This window comes from Anoplolepis gracilipes, chromosome 12 (genome assembly GCF_047496725.1).
Source record: "Anoplolepis gracilipes chromosome 12, ASM4749672v1, whole genome shotgun sequence".
NCBI classification, from domain to species: Eukaryota; Metazoa; Arthropoda; class Insecta; order Hymenoptera; family Formicidae; genus Anoplolepis; species Anoplolepis gracilipes.
The window spans coordinates 8,839,270-8,860,486 of record NC_132981.1 but is presented as its reverse complement, the minus strand read 5'-3'; the positions used below and the strand labels follow the sequence as shown (position 1 = coordinate 8,860,486).

Sequence of the window (21,217 nt, the reverse complement as noted above, 5' to 3'; positions counted from 1 at the left end):
TATTTGACATATTGACTTATATAATAAAGAAAAAAAAATTCTATTCACGAAATCTATTTATTATCGATTTTCTAAAAAATAAAAAAAAATTTCAGTTGGGTGGATAGTGTGAAAAAAACGTTGTTATTTGGATAGAAATATTCTTTTGAGAACACACATTTAAGTCATCAATAACTTTCGAAAGTAATAAACCGACTGAATCGTCGCTACTTGGTAAATATTTGATGAAGATACCGAACATCATTTGGCATATATATTCGTATAAGTAAAATCACGTAATAATTTTTATGAAATATGTCAGTCCGTCAATCAATGGCAAGGAACATCGTTATTAAAATTCCAAATAGAAGTTATATCACGCATACAGTCAGTATATATTTGGCAAATATTAGAAAATTTCCTTTCACTCTGTGTGTATTTGAGAGAAAAAAAAATATATTTAAATTAAATTAAATTAAAAAATTAATTTAAATATTAGTTTAGAACCAAATTCCGCGGACGACAAGAGAATGATCGCGCGTCAGTTTCAGTAAGAACCAAATTCAAGAGAATAAAATTATAATTTACGAGAGAACAAGTGGCATGTTGAGAAAGAAAAAAATTTACCTCTTGCTTCTTACGGATCACGTAGTTTTTGCTCTCGTTGTTATCCCAATATTCCTTGGCGTCGGTGCGGTATCGCACGCAGAATTCGATAACGTTCGACGCAACTGGTAGAGTAAGTCGGAATCGGAAGGTATCATAGAGTATGACGGAAGACGGTGACCCTCGTTGTTCCACATACGTGCAGTACACATCTTCGTGAGTGGACCAGGAATCGTTGCTGACCCTCACCACGACTTCCTTGTCGTAGGCTAGATTCCGGACCTTTACCGTACCTATCAGGCATTGCTCGGATTCGCGCACAATCACGTTTTCCAAGCTGACGTTATCCTGATCGAGCTTACGTCGGAAGGCGAGATAGTCACTCGCCGGTTGCGGGAAGGTCACTTGCCACAGCGGCGTGGAATTCTGCGTCGCATCCTGATTCTGATCCTTAGACGCACCGAGCACACCTCCGGTCAGGCCGGCCACGTAAGCTGTGCTCCACAAGGGCGGCACGTGGCTCGGTTCCGACATAACGCGAATCTGCACGAAAGATTGAGCGAAATATAGGTAGACTATTGGAAGGTAGAAAAAATAATATAAGGAATAAATTGTTAAAATTGTCGCTGTTTCGTTGTCGATATACTCGTGTTGAAATTTCAAATGACTCATTGTCAGATTCAAATTAATTTTCTCTCTCTCCCTCTTCCCCTCTCTCCTTTTTATCTGTTCACGAAATAAATTTAAACTATAATTAAAAAAGAATAATATCGTCAATGGCTGTAGAGAGCGAGACAAAATTAATAACGTATCATATGGTAACGAATCAAAACATATAATTTAGATAAACAGTATATTTTAAACAATAATTATACAAAAAAATAAGTGACTTGAAAGTTAAAACTGATTAATAAACTACAGTTAATACGAACGTTTCGGCTGCTGCTTTGAGCCCTCTTCAGCGCAATGTTAGTATAATGTTACGATGAAAAAACTTAAATGCTCTTATGTGATATTTTACAAATTTCTTTATAAAGTACAAGATCGAAACTTAGGATGAAGTAAATTGTAATTTCGCATGCTATGTAAATTCGTAGCTTTTTTTCAATTAACCTGCAAGGTTGGAAAGCCCGGAGAATCAAACTTGAATTTCAATTTAAAAAAGTAGAAGTTTAGCGACTTGATTTCAATACCCGTTGAATCCTAGAAGGATGGAAAAGGCGGATTTTTTTAGAGAATAAATAAAATAAAATAAAAGCAAGTCACCAAACTGTACAGGCAGTAACTCTCTGTACTTACAATATTCGGTTGTTCTGCAAAAATTTGTTTTCTTAAGCACGCTGTTTAGTTCTAGTTTCGATCGATTACTGTCAAACATATGTTAAGGTAGGCTCGTTTATATACAAGATCAAGACTTTGAGATTTTTGGAAGCTTGTTTATCTCGTCATGATCGGTAGATTTTCTGTGACCGTTTGTAGGTTTAAATCATTTTTTTTATCTTTTAATGGATACCATTTTTGATATCAATCTTTTAATATAGAAAGGCTCTTCATCCAGTATCTCGACGTAATTCCAATTAAATTCATGGTCGTGTAAAAGTCTATGATTCGTAATGACAGACTGGTTATTGGTATTTCTTTTAATTTGCGATGTGTTCGGAAATCCTAGTCTTAAGCTTTCTCGACGTTTGACCTACGTATGTTTCATCATAATCAGAACAGCTAATTTTGTATACGACATTAGTTTTTTGATTATTAGGTATGCTATCCTTATGCACCTTCATCAATCTATTAAGCTGAAGAGGGCTCAAAGCAGGAGCCGAAACGTTCGTATTAACTGTAGTTTATTAATCAATTTTAACTTTCAAGTCACTTATTTTTTTAAATTAATAACAGTAACGGCAGTAGAGAGCAAAGTATACTTTGCTCTCTACTGCCGTTACTGTTATTAATTTATTTTTACAGAGAGCCTTGATATTAGTTACTTATTTTTTCGTATAATTATTGTTTAAAATATACTGCTTATCTAAATTATATGTTTTGATTCGTTACCATATGATACGTTATTAATTTTATCTCGCTCTCTACAGCCATTGACGATATTATTCTTATTTAAGTGAGAGCTATTTATATTCTTGTTTATAATTAAAAATATTCCATCTCATGCAAATACGAACAAACTATAAACTATATAAAAAAATTACTTGCTTGAAATCGTGTATTGATTAATGTTAACCATTTATTATTAATTATAATAATAACAATAATAAATTGTATGTCTTATATTAATCTGGTGTAAAGTAATACGTATGGAAATATAAAATAACTACGTGATTTCAATATAATAATATTAAATCCATTAATGTACATTAATTAACAAGAATTTCGCGTTATCAAAATATAATGTGAGATAAGCCTTTAAACACATGGTGCAGATAATGTTCTATTGTAATATTTAGGATATAATATACCTTAGATAAACGATACTTGCGCAATTTAATACGTAATATATTTTTTCAAGTTGTTTGATATCTTATTGATAAAATATAATTAAAAAATGTAAATTACGTAAAAAGTTTCCAAACTTTCGAAAAAGACAGACGTATTTTATCCGTTTGGAAGACAAACTTGCACTTCTTACTGTTGCACTTCTTAGAATTGGAAACTCTAAACGGGTAAAAAAGACAATAAAGGGATTCAGTAAGGGGAGAAAATCAGGTCAGGTCAGAAGATTTTAGGTAGATTTTAAGAAATAAAACCATTAAAATGCCATTTAGAAATTCCACTTGACACGTAGCAGTTTAGGAATTAAACGCGCTAGTTTTGAATTTAACACTAAAACCTTTTAAATTATAAAAATATTCGAAGTTTACGTTCTCCAGATAAATATACGAATCGGTCATTTAGATTAAATATTAAATAATAAATCCGGATATTTTAAGAGCAATCAATATACAAAAAATATTTTTACCAAATTCGATAAAGAAGTAATTAATTTAAAAAAATATATAATTTATTCTTACAGGTATGTCGCATAAGAATAATCCCAATTATTTTTTAAACTTATTTCGCAAGTAAATTTAAAATTTAGACATTTGAAGAACATTTAATTCAAGAAACATTTTTTATATCAATTAAAGCTTTAAAGATACCCTATATTGCATTTTATTAATGTGGAATAAATATTAAATTTTAAAGTAACTTTTTAATTAAAAATTTTTTAAGTAATTTTAAAGTAAAAATAATTACGTAATAAATATAATTATAAATTAAAAAATTTTAAGTAAAAAAATTCATCCACAAAGATTAATTTTGACAATATCTACAAATAGGTAATATTATTATTATTTTGGCGTAGTAAAGTGGATTAAATAAAGTGATTCTTGGCATTTACTTTTGACATAAATCCAATTTACATTTTTTATTAATATACATGTAACATAGTTTAAATAATCAAACATGGCGGATATGTTAAATGTGTGATTCGTGTAGATACTTAGGCAAGATATTAGTATAAGGGTACTATTACATTTATCACAAATACGTACGACAATTTTTTCCAGCGTGTTGATTGGCTGCAGGATAGAAAAGTTTTCAAAATTCTCTAGAAATTTTCTATCTTGAAGCCAATTAACACGCTAGAAAAATTTGTTGCACGACAAATGTAATATCGGTTTAAGGCTGGGATATCACTTACATTTGTCCACGTGTCGAACGGACAGTGATTTGCTATCAAATGGAAAATTTTTAAACTCTTGATTGTTAAGTGAAATCCCAGCCAAAGTATTATTTTACTAAAAGCAACATTTTAAACGACATTGATTCATTGATACAAAGTTTATACGCATTAATACAAAATGTACACATAGATTTATTCATTAAAACCTCTTCTCTTTTCTTTGCTTCTTCTTATTTATTAAAACGGAAACGAGTCACTAGATGCTGCGAAACACGCAGAATAATATAATGAATAATAAAATCCAATCTATTGGATATAAGAAGATCAATTCCGCCGTATAATATATATTAATTTAAATATAACGATTTTAGTGTAAATACCTGTGTGAGGGGGCGACCGCGATCGTCGGCGAACACCACCCGTTTCTTCTGTTTGCCACTGCCATCGTTCCGCAACGAGTCAAGAGACAAAGCTCCGGAAGAAAGGCATGGTCTGATTCTGGGAGGCACTGTTCTAGTGGTGATCGTGGGCGCCGTGACCACCAGGGGACTGTACAGTAGAGAACTGTACACCGGAGGACTGTGCCCCAGAATCAGTTCGGCTGGCATCGCTATGGAACACATTTAGACCTGAAATCGAAAAAAGAAACGCTGTTAAAAGATTACACCAATGATCTAAGTGATATATCTTATGAATTTTTCACGCATCATAGAAATTTCGAAAAAAACTGCGGGAGAGATTTGTCTTATATATTTTTAAATTAAATGTTTTCGAATAAGACAGAGTTGTTAGACATACACATAAATTATAAAAATACTATATAAAATTAGACTTTATAATTTTATTTTCTGTATTATTTTATATAATTTCTCTTATATGGAATTCTAATAGAATTAATAGCGTACCATTTTTGTCGATATTTTTTTTGCACACTTTTTAATTATTCAGCTAGAATTATAATGACGGAAATAGTAGGCTAAATATTATTCGCGAGAAATCGAACGAAACTGGAATGATGCTGCTTTTAAAATCACTCTGGTGTCTGAAATTTATTGGCGCCGAGATGCTGTTAATATTAATTTCTCCACATCGTGAGCGAAATCGTGTGTCCCGCTACGATATAACGTCGGAAGCAAAGCTGTCAGGATTGTTGCTTCTCGACTGCCAGAGATTTCATCAACCCACATTCGGAACCTAACACTCTTAGATCACGTGGATCCGTATAGTCTTAAAAATATTTTATTGGCATATTGATCGAATGCCAATTAATTATCGATAAGGCAGATATATTTATACATTCATCGATTTGCTAATCGTATTTTCCGTAGCGATAATAAAAAAGACACAATCGCTAAATATTTTTATATATTAAGAATTTAAATCATGATGCGCATAATTTATGTATTAGATATTTTGTCGAATTATCAATCATTATCTATCTTGCATCGAACGCAATATTGTCAATTATTTATCCGAAAGTACGCATTAAAATATGTTGTAAAATAATTTATCTCCTGTTGCGTGTATATAATATATATTTTTTTCAAGATATGATGTGCTGTCTGGCTATAAATTAAGTCAGAAATAAATGATTGAAAGCTATCGTAATTCAGCAAAGATAAGATTTATTATATATTTTATTAATATAAACTGTAGATAAAATGGGATAAGATGTAATACAATGATAGTTTTACATAATTTTTTAGAAATATTTCTGTTTTAGCGAAAATATGGTGCACACTTATTCTAATTATTAACACTTAGTTCTCTTCAAATATACAAGTGCATCGATTATTAAAGACAGTAAATAATAATAGAGAAATAACACAATAGAAAATTAAAAAAAAAAATTATCTTGACTAAAATTTTGAACATATATTTTCCATAATTTCTTAAATGGATAACATATTTATTCTTTCATATTTTAATTATATTTAATTATATATCTCATAAAAAGAGAAAAGCTTATAGTAGCTTTATTTCGCCGTACATAAGGCTGCTTTGTTGCAATTTACAATTTTGCATATATGCAAACCTAATGAAAGATGAAAAAAAGGGTTAATTATGCTAGAGATTATCTCGCAACATACATGGCCGTCGTTCTACGCACAATTTTGTCGTTGATATACTTTTCTTTTTTGCAAACGACACGACAACCACGTGTGTGTACTCGCCGTAGAATACACGTGTAATCATGTTACTCGCGGAGTAGAATTACGAGTTTCGAACCGGCGATCCTTGCGCAGCCGCTCTCTCTTCCTTTTCTGAAGACCGGTTCCGCGGGCGAACTCCGGGCTCGAGACAAGACACTTATATGTACTACAGTTTGTATGTACCAGACCGGAACCGAACGGCAGAGCGTCCGCGCCGTTTGAGAATCGGCGGACCATGAATAGCGCGGACGTTTCAGGTTTCAGCGCAAAGTCACCTCCTAAATTGCGTTCGTGTACGCGTTTTTCGCGCCGAGAGAATGCATATCGATTACAATACAAGATGCTTCAAAAGTTGCATAGGTCTCTCCTGGACCAGGAATAGAAACCTGATCTAATCGCAAAAATTTAATTTAATTTCCAGGGTGTTAAGTCTTGCATGCACAAGGATAGAACTTGGTTCCGAGATCTCGGTCTGAGAAATGGGTAGCTAATAAAATTACCGCTTTTCCGTGAAAGCTGCAAGTTCATTTACTACCCATTTCTTGAAACTAGAACTCGAATAGAGTTCTCAGATCATGGATGGAAGGCTTTATAGATATAGAATGATGTAACTCATGTTCATTATTTAATAATCAGATAATAGATACAATATCACTTTGCCAATATTACTTGCAAAAGCAAACCAAGTACGCTATTATTATTATGAACATCCTGAGACTCATTTCTTTTGAAAAATTATAAAGAAAGCAGTAATATCACATTATCTGATATAAAAAAAATCAATAGAAATAGAGCTCTACAAAGATAGTTCAGAATATCGCTTTATCATGTGGTAGAGAGTAAACGAGGCTTAATTTGATCGGTGCATAGATTAAATGATTTAATGTTCATTTTCTGTTTGCATTAGCATACTTAGATACTCGAGACGCGTGATTATTTTTATTATGATTTAACAATTGAAACAGGAAACTGGTATAATTAATGTAATAAAAAGCAATGTAAGCAAAGAAATCTTGTTACTTCAGGTTGGGAAAACTAGACCATAATTAAGTTGCGATTAAAGCAATTAGATTAAGTATATCTAAGAGAGAGAGAGAGGAAGAAAAAGAGAATAAAGATTCTCCGAGACAAAAAATATTTACTAACAATAAGAATAAAGAACTAGAGAGGACTTAAATTAAACATTAGTAATTGTGATAACAAAAAATTTTATAATATAAGAACATTATCTAGAGAAAACTTATTACAAAATATAAATCCTATACACACACACACACACACACACACACACACACACAGTTTACGAAATCGTTTGTCATATAAATACATGTATATCGTATTTGTAACATAAATAATTAATATAAGAAAATAATTTTATTAAAGAGTCGAGATCATCACACAGTGTCATTCGTATTCTCAGCTTCATCTGTCAATCATGTAGCAAAGACAGATTGTTTGGTCTAACAAATTACACAAAAAATCTTATCGTTTCTTACTACAAGTCATATCATTTTCCTGTAATTTTCCGAAGTCAGTACTTAGATACATCAATAATATATATCGTCAAATCGTTAAATAATGCAATGCGATAAACTAATGATTTATCTCTATTTTTATTATTAATAGATATAATTATTCATTAAATAACATATTAAATAATAATTTATACACATAACAGACACAAAAATAAAATTTGATAAAATTTTATAATATAATAATTATATAATTAGTTATTTTTATTTATAAAGATCAATATTAAGAAATATTGGTAACTTTTATTTACTATAATTTTTTATAGTCAGTAATTACAATTATTTTCGCGTGATAAAATATTAATTAATTTGTGTACACATTACGAAGAAATTGAATGAAAATTTTATCTCGCATTAAGCAAAATTATCGTAACTTTAAACAGCAAGACTTTTATGAAATTTCATTGAACAATGATCCAGATTCATGAACAGTGCCTTCATCTTGTCAATGTCTTCATTATCGCGTTTCCAGATAATAAATCTTCGACACATCTCGTTGCACGTCTATTCATCGATCCGATGACTCGCGGCAAGCGTGTTGCATTTTCCTCCTCAGGCACATCATCGCGTGTTCGAGCGTGATATATTCGGCTGTGATATTTTTATCGTTCCTAAAGAGAGGCCGCGAAATGAACAGACTTCAACTCACAGTTTTAATTCTCGATTCGACATGCCTCGTTACATCTCTATTTACGACACGTTACACTTTACCGAGATGCATTGTCACGTATTCCAAGTGATTTTTTTTTATTGCAGAACAAGATGAAAAGAAGAAATTTCTCATCAAGCTAATGATCAAATCAAACTATCCATTATATGTCATAAATAATTAGATAAACGTTTTGAATAATACTATAAATTAAAATGTGTTATGATGGCATTTCCTTTAAAATGTTTATTGATGCATTTGAAATATTTTTTCATAGACATTTATAATATTGTATAATGTATAAGAGTTGATTAAAGGAGAATTTCAATTATAATAATTGTAATATTATATTATTATAGGAAAATATATTTTTTTGTATAAACATAAACGTAAGTTTGTAAATTTAAATATAAATAATAGAATGCTTGTGTAACATTTATATTGTTAAATTAAATTCACAGATTTAATTGCAGATATAAAAAATGGGGAAACAAATTAAATATTTTAAAATACTTTCAAATATGTGTTCTTTTCTTTTTCGAATAAATTCCGGAGTTATTCCGGCATTAATCAAATAATTTTAAAATTTACATCAAAACAAAAATTGATGGCGTTAATGACGCAACTTAGAAAGCAGCGTGGGATAGATATGTCACCAGTAACAATTTATCGTCTGACCTTTTCTGTTTATATTTAGTGGGGTCGGGTCATGTGGAGGAGCACGCGACATGACTGTAGCGAGTGTCAGATATGCAAGTTCGATAGGCGATTGAATGCATTTGTGATGATGCTCTTTTCTTCGCCTCAATTAATGTACATACTGATGACATTAATCTCTAAAAATTTTATAACTTTTATAATTTTAATAAGTTTGTTTATTTAAAACAAATGTCTTTCCGCTTGTAAATGTATTTTTTAGCACCAACGAAATAAATACTTGATAATTATGTTGACAATCATGTACTAAAGTTTGTAGCAGTTTACCAGCCATTGATTAGATATTATTTTATACTGTAATAATAGAATCATATGATATATATTCACATAATTCATCATAGTTTATACAAAATGACATCATTTTTATCTAGAAAAAATAATCTATTATTTTTGAACATTAAAGATAAAAAACGATTTCTGTTTCTCTAATATAATTACTAATTAGATTAATTTTGTAATTAATCATAAACATAGATTTCTCATTAATATTTACGTGAAACATCTTTTAAATCGTTTTACGTTTCTGCTTTATCTAATTAATTCGACATTAGACATTTCATTCTTGTTTTTCTCATTCCTTCGTTTCTCGAGTTTATTCTTGAAATATAACTTTATGTGATCTAAGATTTTTTTAAACTTAATTATTTAATTTAAGGAGGAACTCATTTTATGTCATTTTATATTTTTTATATAATGTAATATTTCTTCAAATATATACAAGTAAAAATTAGAGCTTGCAAATTAGTGATATGACTCAATCTTCGCAAATTTCATATTTCGCAAAAAATTCGGAACTATTTCGATGCTTCAAAAGTGTTTAAATGCGGCATTTAAATGACAGTGTGCCGTAAAATCTCAATTATACAACGGTTTCTTTTCTTTCGTCGAGCACTATCCGGTCTCGTGACTTGCTAAGGAAAATTGCGCAGTCGTCAAACTATTTCGAACATACTCGCGGTCAAATTTAGAAAAGGTCCACCATCCTCTTACGCTTCGTGTCGCGAAACAAATCACGGCCTTGGACCAGGTCCAATTGTCCACGCTCTAAGTTAGATGTAAACTTGCACGTATCATCAAAGAACGGAAAAGCGAATCTCAGCCTAATTGCGAATTGCTTGAAATAGGAAACCTTAACCCCGCGTCGTATCATAAATAACAAGCTCTAATAAGAAGTAAACGTGATTTAAAGAATAACAATTATAATTTGATACAAGGAAAAATTGAAAAAAATGTTAGAAAATCCATGTAAATTTCTAGTCGTATTCTCCTAAGACACAAAATTTTACAATACTCTTCTATTTTTACAATATATTTTACATAGACTATAATTTTTTTTCAGCTTACATTTTACATATACGCTTATACATAGTATAACTTATGTGTTTATTACGTGCAAATTACTGAGTATGGAACAAAACATCTAGAAAATTATGAATCGTATATTTCATGCTCTTTGACAGAAAATTATTATACTTCAGTGTGTGATTTATAATAAATACATAGATAATATTTTTATACACACAGACACACATAAAAAAGAAAAGTTATTTTGATATTCTTATAATCTTGAAATTTAAAGTAGAGATTGTACTAACAGGCTTCTGTGTCATTGACCTTATTAATTTAGAAAAATAGAGTCACGTGGAATGAAATGTATATCTTTTAAACGACTTTTTTATCCCTAACAATGCACAATGAATGAAATTTGCCTTATAAATCTGTCTCATAAATCTTTTTATATGATTTAAAACGTACTATTTATATTTTTGTCTCGATGGATAGATCGTCACTCATCATTCAGAACGAGCGGAAGACGTGATATCTGAGCACTGAACCATTCAGAGGCAAAAAATATGCATCCAAGATTAAGATGAGTTACGCAATAATCATAAAAAACGAGGTATTACGTTACATATGTAGTTTATAGTCAAGATAAAATATTAATTTTAAAATTCTGCATATATTGCTGACATTTAATAATAATAAATTATTATTAATTGTCTGTTTGATATTTGCGGAAAAATTCAAATTTGTTGGAATCAATAATTAACACAATTAAAAATAAACTTAAAAGACGAGGAATTTATAGCCTAAAGTTTTATAAAAATATATTTTGAAATACTGTGTGGCAACTTAGACTACTACTTATTAATTAGTAGTTATATAAATACTTATTACTTATTAATTAGTTTTATTACTTTTACTTTGAATTTTTCTTCTAATAGTTTTATTTCTTTTTAATTTACACAATTTTTAATCTGCTTTTTAAATTACATAATCTTCTGTATAAATTTTAAAAAGTACTTGTTACATAAAATATAATAAATTTATAAATGTACAGTTGCTGATATACTTTTATATATTACGTACTTATCACAAAAATAAATTTTATGTACCATGTAATCTCATGTTACCCAGAAAAATCGAGAGGTCGTAAAAATGTCAATTATCAAATCATTATCGTTATCAAATGTGCACCATGACAGATTATTTAACTGAGAAAATACTATGAAGTAACGCAACATTTATGTATATGTAGTAGACATCGCAATTTTATTAAATCAATTCTCGTTATCAGTCGTCAGTATCTTACTATATCAAAAGTGATAAGACTAACTGTGTGGAATTAACATGACAGATAATAAAAACAGAAATGGGAGAAAGGGTGTGAAATACTACGCAAATGTGTCAAATGCTGAGTGCATTAAAAAAAATTCTTGTAAATAATGCCTAATTTTGAATTTAATTTATTTCTATTACATTAGCAATATTTAAGTGTATATAAGCAATTGATAATTGGCTTAGAGTCATATGAATAATATAATCCTGTACATTTAATTAATTTAATAATTACTTCACTTTTTTCTTATAAAAATTTTGGCTTTTCATGTTATTATAATAAAATTGTTATACTCAATCAAGTAAAAAAAAAAAACAAAAAATCTGTGAAAAATAAAAAAATATAAAAAAAACAATTGAATTATTATACAATAATTGTCATTACTATATTATCTACATATACAATTACGAAATTTTAAGTAAATTTTGACATAATCACTATCGTATATAAAATTGTTTTATTGTATCGTATGACCTGCCGACAATCTGACGAATATTCGAATCAAACAGGAAAATTTAATCGCGCATACGAAAACACATGTTGCTATCGGTTTCGACAGTTTTACCGGTATAGCGTGACTTTTGTTTGTCGGTCCGTAACGTGCGATATTGCCTGATACAACATTTAATCGGAGTCACCTTGCCGCTCAAGACACATATTTTTTATCATTGAGGAAAAAAATGGAAGAGGGCGCGTTTGATTTGATTGTTTAAAATACACTCGCGAGGCGACGAATGACGTTTTCAATGACGTCGATCAGAGTTGTCTTGATGCAACTGACAGCGCGAGAAGGGTGAAATCGCACACGTGGGTGCGGACAACAGCGCGAATCGCTCCGATTTTGTTTCTCATGAATATAACATTCCACAAATAGCACGATGCTCCTATTCTGTCGCATGAATCAGTCGGCAAAAATAAAGACAGAATGATCGTGAATGAAAACAGCCATTTTTCCCGAATGTGTTATAGATTCCATGGAATTCTACCAAGCAATTCTGATTTTCTCGCTCTACAAAACGTTTAAAAAGAAACGAACAAAAGATTTTGCATAAAGTTACGTAAAGTTTAGTCCTGAGCATCAAAAAATTTTAGATATAACGTTTAGATAAAAATTTATTACAGTTTATAAAAAAAATAGTATCATATAAACAGACAATTTTTATTTGAAAGTAATAATTTGTGGTAAAAGAATGCATATTATATTTTTTAAGTGATTAAGTAATTTCTAATAATGAAATTCATGAACAAGATTAAATTTGAAAGATAAGTAATTGATAAAATTGCTTAATTAATTGCATTCCTTTTGCTCGCATAAACACATTGTTGATATTATATCGTATTCTAATTATAAATGTTGATTCGGGCGTGAAATAAAAGAATCGACACTATCAGAAAGAAGAGACAAATGACACCGAAATAATGATGCCGAAACCTTTGTGTATGCCTGACCTACGATAATCTCGATATCATATTACTCAGTCTGTGCATCAGAGTGACCAGAAGAATGTAAACGATGTACATGAGAATGTAAACATTATAGCAACTAACCTTGAACCGCTGCTCTTCGCCATTTTCAATTCTCAGACACATGTACGTTAGTGTTATTTTTAAAAACTTGCTTTTTTAAAACAGCACATTCCGAACAAACAAATTCTTATAATAAATTAAATTTTTAAATCTATGAACTAACCTAGATCTTTCAATCAAAAGTTTCTAAGTTTCTTTAATAAATTTGTTTTTAATAAATTAGAAAAACAAAATCTTAAAAAATTTCAAACAACTTCTAATAATGTAAACCAATTGTCATCTTTCTAACAAAAAAGTTGGATGTATATTAGGTATAGAAAATCATTTTGCTATTAATTCTAATATTTTACTATTAATATATTTTAGGAATATAAAAAATTTGTATATTACCATTGCATTGATGCTAAGAAAGTTGAGAACATCAATATTTATCAAATTTACTTAATGACATATGTTTGCTCTTCACATTCATTAGTTTCGATGAGTCGAATCGATGAATAATAGTCAATATACTGTTATTGTTAGTAATCCATAATAAACCTTAATTATGACGATAATTTGTTCAAATTTAACTTCACATTGTGCAAGTGTTTTCCGTCAAACATAAAAGTTTTAAATATAAAAAGTAGTCGATTATCATAAAAGATAATAAACAGAGGAAAAGAGACATTCCTCAACCGGTTTTACCTTTTTTTCACGTGCATGTTACAAGAGAAACGAGCATAAATCGAATCCAGTCGAAAGCGGAAGGACTGGTTGACGGAATTTAAATATCTCTATTTTAGTTCGAATTTGGTGATCAGATTACGAGTGATATTAAAATTAGTTTACAAATTATTTGACAACTTATATTCTGATTGGTCTATTCTTTAATGCTACGCTTTGTAATCATTGCCTATCAAAATTCTAAATGATTAAATGAAATTAATGATACAAACGAAATTAATGATGCAGTTATTATTAGTCAAGCATTTAAAATATTTTTATTTTATCTTCTCTATTAAATTATTATTCGTAGATATATAAATACATTTATTTTCTTTGCTACGATTAACGACATTAATTGAATTTTTTTTTCAAAACGTTGCTTATTTACTTTTTTATTCTAGATATTTTCATTCGCTTTCAGTCCGTATATAATACCAAACATTTTCTGTAAAAATGGTTTTGTTTCCTATAAAAATTATCTGCTGGAAGCATTAATCAAATGCACGAGTTCTGTCCAATCGTAAAAATTTGACAAAGTTATCGATAGGAATGCTATTAATCATTACATGTCGCCAGACATCCACGCGACGAGCACGTGACGGATGTATAGACGGCGTTCGACGAATCATAATTCTTACCTTCTGAATCAGGCGATTCGTAACTCGTACTCTCAGTACAGAGTATTTTTTTTCTTTTTTGTTTTATTTTTTTTTTTTTTCTTCTTTTTACTCAGTCGAAGGCGCCACTGAGGTCGAATCTTCTTGGCCTTATCGTCTCCGCGTTTCTGGTTCGAAGCAGTAATGATAACCGATATTTATCCTCGGCATTTTCTCTCTCTCTCTCTCTCTCTTTCTCTCTTACAGTTAGCTCTAACGCCCTCGATCGTGGAATCTTACCGAACAAAGTTTAGTCATGCCGAAACTATGCGTACACGCAATGTCAAAGCGGGAAAAAAATTAATTATTTCTAAAGATATCAAGAAATTGAGAAGCGCCGAGAACTTATTTCCACATTATTTAATATTTGCTTAATTTGCTTATTTCAATAATAGAAAAAAATCAACTTAAAAGCAAATAAATGATCTTTAAGTAGTTCTTGATGCAAAGACAAGATTATTACATAATCGTCATATCATCTTTTAATCCTTTAATTATCTCTCGAGTATCGAAAGAGTTGCACTTGGTTACATTTAATTAACTGTGACGCCTTAACTTTTTTTTCGTTATATCTGATGTATTACCATTCGAGAATCACGTGACTCTAAGTTTACTTTTTCTTTTAAGGTACGACGTGAGTAGATTGATTAAGTATCGTTCATTTTTTATTTATGTTTCTCACTAATAATGTAATGATTTATTAATACGGACGAGTTTTTCAATTCATCGATTGATCAATCGCATGATGCGCAAATGAAACGCGTACTGTATTTGCGCATCATGCGATTGATCAATCAATGAATTAAAAAACTCGCTCTACTATTGCTATTATATTACATAAATAAAAAACAAAATACATTTACATAATAATAATAATAATATTTAACGAAATATAAGATATACTAATTTCTCAACAAGTCATATATATATATATATATATATATATATATATATAGATTCATGAAAAAATAACTTCATTAAAATTTAATTAATTATTTATGAAAATAATATCAACTTTTACTGATCTTTTATTTTAAAACTAATAATAAATGCTTATAAAAAAGATATCAAGATTTTAATATGATCTGACAATTCCAAATTGTATTTAAATTTATAATCGAAATTTCCACTATACAGTCAAATAACAAATTTTCAAAGTTTTTTTTTTACGGGGAATATTTTGTTATAATAATCAGAAGATAGACTTTCTCCGGAAGCAAGTGTTTGGATATGAATGGAAACACATGTAAGTAAATTTTCTGTATAAATGTCAAAATTCCAGTTCGATAGAATTTCGTGTGGGCGTATGCGAGGGACGATTGACCGGAAAACACACGAGTTTTCTTGAGGGGGCACGAGAGCACGCGGCCACACGCACACATACGACGTGTGAACGTCGTTCGGGAAGTCGCTAAGCTGGTTTCGAGAGAATATTTAGACGCAGAGCATATTCGAAGCACGTTTATGAATCTTTTAAAAAGTTTGATGCAAGAAAAACTGTCATCTTTGATAATCGAAAAAATTTATCAAGTTCGATTCATTAAACATATTTTATTTTTTTGTCCCGTTATTTGATTGATAAAATTATCAATTAAATTATTGTTTATTAATGTTTTATTACAATTAAATATTTAATTATTAATATAATTTAATTATTAAATTATAATTGATTAAAATTCAATTTATTAAAATTAAATAAAATAACTGAGGTAGTGAATTTTTTCAGAAAACTGTCAAATGATATTTATTTTAATTAATCTTTTATTAGCCTGCTTCTAATTAATTTTGTACGAAAAGTTCTTTAGCGCATCTAATTATCAAGGTTTGATTAATATCTAATTCATTATAATTGTATGATATTAATATAACACGAACGTGAATTGTAGATTGTCATTTGTGAAAATTATCTTAAATCTTGTTTGTAAACAAAGAATCCCCTTTGTGAAACGATAACACGTGAGGTAAACGCGTGGACAGTTATTTCGGCCCGTGTGGAAAAATTCCACAACGGCCCGAAATATGCGTCTAAATGATTAGAAGTGTTTAGCTGAAAAATTTACATTATTTTTATCCTAATTATCCTATATTTAAAATATCACACAATTTTATGATAATGTATACGTAACAAACTTCCGATTAACGTCGCGCAATTATATCGGCATTTTTTGTCAGCTAAAAAAAAATATCATATCGATAAACAAAGAGCAAGAGTTCAATTATAGACAACTTTATAAAGACATTCTCTTCATAAAAAGATCTCGGTATTTTCCACATGATTATAAACAACTAATAGTTCATGAGATCAGAACTTGCTTTTATTTTTGTAAATTAGTATCACGCACGTTTCGTCAACATGTACTCTCCTTTCTAAAATTAAGTTTTCGTTAAAATCTAGCGTTTGCTAAAATAATTTGCTTAAAATAAATTTTTTTCTAAAAGTTCTCATATACAAAAATTTATATTTTTATAAATTAAATATAATCTACTATAATCCGAGTTATTTGTTTGCGCCACATCTGTTTCAAAATCTGAGTTATCTTATCCTCAGCCTATGCTTAAATTCAATGTCATCTATACATTAGTCAGAATTAAATAATAACATTGATAATAAAGTGTCAAGCACGTTAACAGGAACTTTATTGTAGAATATAGATACTCACAAGTCCTCTCATAGACTTGTATCAAATGTGAAATCCGCAACTACAAGTCATTCCTGACTGTAAAGGAAACATTCAGGTTTATTGCAGACCTAAGCGGTGTAGTGCATAAGCGGAATAAATGCATAACTACTTTATAGTTCGGTCTGGAACTGATACAATATTCCGGGATAAGCTTAATATTAATTTAATATAATGTTTAGTATTATAACATCTTTTTTACTACAGATATAAAAGATATACACTTTATATACAACAATTATCATAATTTTATTTTAAGAAATCCTAAGTAGTTTTTTATGTAAATTTATTTATCTTATTAATAATTTTTTTTATTAATTTATCAATTAATTTTTTTATCTGAATTTATTGAAAAATGATAATATCGGTTTCAAAAATTTTCGCATTTTGTAATATTATCATCTCTACGATTCAAAGTTGAAAATGCAAAATTTCTGACGTGGAAATATATGTATAAGGCAAAAATAAAAATTTATATTCGAAGAGTTTGTCTTTAGAAATCATTGTCAAATCATTGTAATTTTAATTGCACAATTATTACAGTACAATTTTATTGTATCATTGATTCATTTGGCAGTATTAATGATGTGTTGTTAAAAATCTTAATTTTTTAATTATATATATAATATTAATTATTAAAGAAATCAGATCTAGTTGTAACATACATGTGAAGATTTCAATACAAACATATTTTCTTTTTTTACGTTAAAAGAAAAAATATCTTTTGGCATTTGGCCAAAAGTGTTCAAATTTCATGACTTTAGCTACTTCAACACAGAAAACTTTCCAATCTGAATAAAATATACTCTTTCTTAACTCCATCCGTACTTTTTCTGTTATTTTATTCAACATATTTTTTTAATTTACAAATACGATAAAACGGTATGATGAGAAAAAGAGCTTTAACTATATAACTTGAATTCAAAATTAATGGTGATTGTAAATTGGCAAATCGTTTGCATCGTAAGTGCTTGCAATGGAATCATTCTATCTCGCGAGATTAGCGTGCGAAAGATATATAATATCGCCCACGCGTGAGATGTTAATAAACCAATAAAAAGCGATAAAGAATAACGAGTTACTTACTGTTTCTCGCAGTAATGATGAACCCCTCTGACCCGACAGAGAATGGATTTAAAGAATCTTCGTGGACGTTTTCTTCTTTAGGAAGTCAGCTCCCACCGACGTTTTCCTTTCTCACGAGAGCATTCCTCTTTGTAAAAATGTGACTGGTGATAGAGTTGTCTGGTGTCTCTCTCTCTCTCTCTCTCTCTCTCTCTCTTTCTCTCTCTCTGGAAAAATTTCTTATACGACCGTACGTGACATCACGATACTTGGATATATCATGATTATTGAGTTTCAATTTTATATGAAGGGTGTATAAAAATTTGTGTATATACGCCGATCGCGTTTAAAGGACCGACTTTAAAGAAACTGTGGAACCTCTTTTTTTCTCTTTTTTCCTCTCACATGTTAATGAGAGCATCGCACGCTTGTCCGTCACCGACTCCGTCGCACACGACCGACAGCGGCGTCTTATCTTAATCCGTTGCCATTCGATCGGACGTTCCTCGACCGATGCACGAAAAGTCGCGAGATCACGATATCGTCCGAGAGGAGCGAGAGTTCAAGCTCTACCTCGCGAGTTCGGACGACGCGCCGTCAATCGCGCGGTATTAATAATCTGTCTCCGACTGCGTCCGACGCACGTTTGAACGTATAGCGCGAGGCGCGAACCGGCCGGCGATGTAAGCGCGCGCGCATGCGTGCCTACTGTCATGCGTGACATTCACGTGATCGCGGCGACTTTACGAATCGAAACGATGCACGAGTCACGTGGCTTTTGCATTCTTGCTTGCAACCGCATGTCGCGCCGGTTGATTTTCTCCCGCTACAATGTTGCAGCGGGGCGATTTTAATATACCGGTTCTCTCCGCGACGTCGCTCTTTTTATGCCTTTACGTGCCCCATTTATTGCGCGAAAATATCTCGCCCCCCTCCCCTTGCCCCTGGTTGAAAAATAATCGTGTTTGAATTGTAATCGCTGTAATTGCGAATGCGACGCACGTGCTCGATGGAACTTGATGACTGGAGTCGACCTTGCGAACTAGCACGTGTAATTGACGTAACCGGCGCCAAATCTCCTTCGGCAGTCTGTCGATGTTACCGCGAAATTTACCGCGCATAAGCGAGAAGCGCTCGTATATTAATAACGCACCTGTAACATAAAATATGCATGTCGCGATAAATAGATAACGTTGATGTATTGAGCTGGATGTATACTGACAGCGCTCGCGTATTGGTATTTTTAGTATTTACAGCTGAATCATGCGATTATCGCGCTGCATAAAATTATCTTTCAATAATGTGAAAAAATTTCGTGAGAATAAAAATTATATTTGCGTTGCGATTTAAGTTTTCGTATGATAAAATGTGTGTATCTCCTTCTTATATGGTAAAGAGATACATAATGATACTTTTGTAATTAACAGGACGCAAGATAACGAACAAACAAGCAGCAGAAAATATTATGATTTGCAGTATTGGGTTTTTTTTTCCAATGGAACGCGAGATAATGAGAGCAAAAAAATATCGCGAAGATTTAATTAAAGTGCCAGTAAATGGCGCCAAGATCAGAATATGTCGATTCATCAAACGATACACGATGGTACACGACACGTGAACACGTATCACACTAACATAATTTCTAAAAGGTTTTGCGTTGCCGCGTAATTTTCCGTTAAAGAAACGACCGACGAGGAACGTGACAACACTCGAAACGAGAACAAACGTTCGGTATTGGTTGTTGAAATTTAATTTTTGCAAATTTTTCCCATCCGAGGAATATGTATCAGCAACTCAGACTTGTTTTTGCTCTCAATGATATCGAGAGGATATCGCTGAAAAAACGCGCGAAATGATACCCTTTAAAGTTTAAAGTTTAGTCCCATATTATACTGGCAAAGTATACAAAAGTTTTACAAAAGTCTATTCTCGAGATACATGCATACTCGAAAATCTATTGAAGGTTGCTGCGCGTTAAAAGCACGTAACGTTGTGATCAGATATTATCACGCAAATTGATTCTGATATTAACGTGCTCAGACATATGACATGGTCATGTGTTGCAGCAATTATAAATTATAATAGTATACGTATTAGTCCAGCATTAGCAGAGCGCGTTTCGCGGCTATTTGTAGTCTTAAAATTCATTATTTCAGTATAGGGATAAAATTGAAAACATATCGATATTTAAATGAAAACTTAATTTCAAAGATAAATTTTGCTCCGCACGTAATTAATGTAAAAATGCTATTCCTCTTATTATCTAATAAGAAAAATACTTTAATAAAACAAACTTTCACATGTACTGATAAAATTACGAAAAAAGAAAAAAAAAATAATTTGACAAATAAATAATATGTTTTAGTACCTTTCCTATCCTAATCTCCACATCAATGTGTTATATGTATGCTATATGCTTAAGTAATTTATCTGATATGTAACGAAACGTATAACGTAATCGGTTTTGCTTTTACATCAGTGTACATAATGTGTATCTTCTCAGAATGTACATATAAATACATCTTGTATAAAAAGAGCTTGCTTAAAAATCGAAAAAATTCCATGAATGATATAATATAGCTCATAAAGTAGATTGACAAATAATTTAATAAGGAGACTAAAAAGACCCGCAGAGATACAAAGTAGTG

At 30.6% G+C, this 21,217-nt stretch overlaps 1 protein-coding gene across 3 annotated transcripts in view; it reads right to left on the bottom strand.

Annotated features, from left to right (window-relative positions):
• The window catches only part of Gbs-70e (Glycogen binding subunit 70E), a 29,061-nt gene extending 9,625 nt beyond the window's left edge, over positions 1-19,436 (bottom strand). The window contains exons 1-3 of one of the 3 annotated variants that reach the window (XM_072903963.1): positions 18,591-19,436; positions 4,645-4,893; positions 607-1,128 (exon numbers count right to left, since the gene is read on the bottom strand). In XM_072903963.1, the coding sequence (XP_072760064.1) occupies positions 607-1,128; positions 4,645-4,887 (765 nt within the window). In that variant the 5' untranslated portion in view covers positions 4,888-4,893; positions 18,591-19,436. The remainder of the gene's footprint in view (positions 1-606; positions 1,129-4,644; positions 4,894-18,590) is intronic. The other 2 variants (XM_072903961.1, XM_072903960.1) reach the window with 2 other exon arrangements.
• Positions 19,437-21,217: the final 1,781 nt, after the last annotated feature.